Genomic DNA, 1,109 nt, shown 5'->3' with positions numbered 1-1,109 from the left:
GTGGCCTAAATAAGCTATACCCCCCTCCCTTACCTTATTTAGGCCATATGTGGCCTAAATAAGCATTCCCTTTATATATATATATAGTGGTTAGGCTACCGGACTCGTAATCGTGAGGTTGTGGGGTCGGGGGTTCGAGCCGCAGGCCCGACGTTGCAGTCCTTGGGAAAGGCACTTTACGCAAATTTTCCTCACTTCACCCAGGTGGGAATGGGTACCCGGCCATAGACAGCGAAAGATCTTGTCAATATTATGTTAGTGTTTTAGCGCCTATAAATGGCTGCTTGCACTGTATGCTTCCCAGGAAGTTGAGTTTGTTTCAGAATGCTTTCAGGTCTGCGCGCTGGGGTAATAGTACTAATAGATTAAGAAGCGCAGAGCTTGCTGTTGAGCGGGGATTTGCGCTATAATACAAATGCTATCTATTATTATTATTAGGTCTAAATATATTATACTTAAACAGTTGCACTTGTACATTAATTCTACATCGGAGTATGTGGTGCAGCATTCTTAGGTGCTTAGCTGTCACACACAGGAGACGGGGTTCGATTCCTGAGTGGGGAGAAATTTTATCAAGTGTCTCAGTCTTTCACAACACTGACAGAATAATCAGACTGCAGAAACCAACTGTGACGTAGTCTAAGGCACTGAAACTGACAAGGACTGCTGTAGCAAACCTATGAAGTATCAGCCTGTTATTGCCTTCACAGACATGATAGATAAGACAAAACAATAACATTTGTAATATGTTGCCTCTCTATACATATTGGCAACCGATTGGAAGAAAATGTGTACCTGAAACTTTCGTCTTGCAACAAAAAACTTAATTTTTCGTATCACTCGGATCATGGCTTTATGAATATCTGTGAGCCTGAAAAGAAAAATGCCATAAAGTACGGATCAGGTCATGCAGGTTGAAAATTAGAGAACATTAAAAGTTAATAATTTTGTTACAATGGATGATCTACATAGCTCTATGTAGCCTATTCAAAATATAAATAGGGCCTACATATAAAATGTAATTTCATGAAATTCTTAATTAACGGTACGAAAATCTAAGTTTAAAAAAAGTTTATGTTTGTTTTTGTTTTTTTGTTGTTTTTTTTTTT

The 1,109-nt window shown here is 38.6% G+C and overlaps 1 protein-coding gene across 1 annotated transcript in view; it reads right to left on the bottom strand.

Moving 5' to 3' along the window:
- LOC106011042 (potassium voltage-gated channel subfamily KQT member 1) overlaps positions 1-1,109 on the bottom strand; it is a gene marked incomplete at its 5' end in the record, with an annotated part of 21,016 nt that overhangs the window by 17,498 nt on the left and 2,409 nt on the right. The window contains 1 exon segment of the mRNA XM_013079236.2: positions 796-871. Coding sequence (XP_012934690.1) covers positions 796-871 — 76 coding nt within the window.

The sequence above is a fragment of the Aplysia californica genome, unplaced genomic scaffold (genome assembly GCF_000002075.1).
Source record: "Aplysia californica isolate F4 #8 unplaced genomic scaffold, AplCal3.0 scaffold00045, whole genome shotgun sequence".
Classification (NCBI taxonomy): domain Eukaryota; kingdom Metazoa; phylum Mollusca; class Gastropoda; order Aplysiida; family Aplysiidae; genus Aplysia; species Aplysia californica.
Note: the sequence above shows the minus strand (reverse complement) of the source record. Positions and strands in the feature narration are given on the sequence as shown.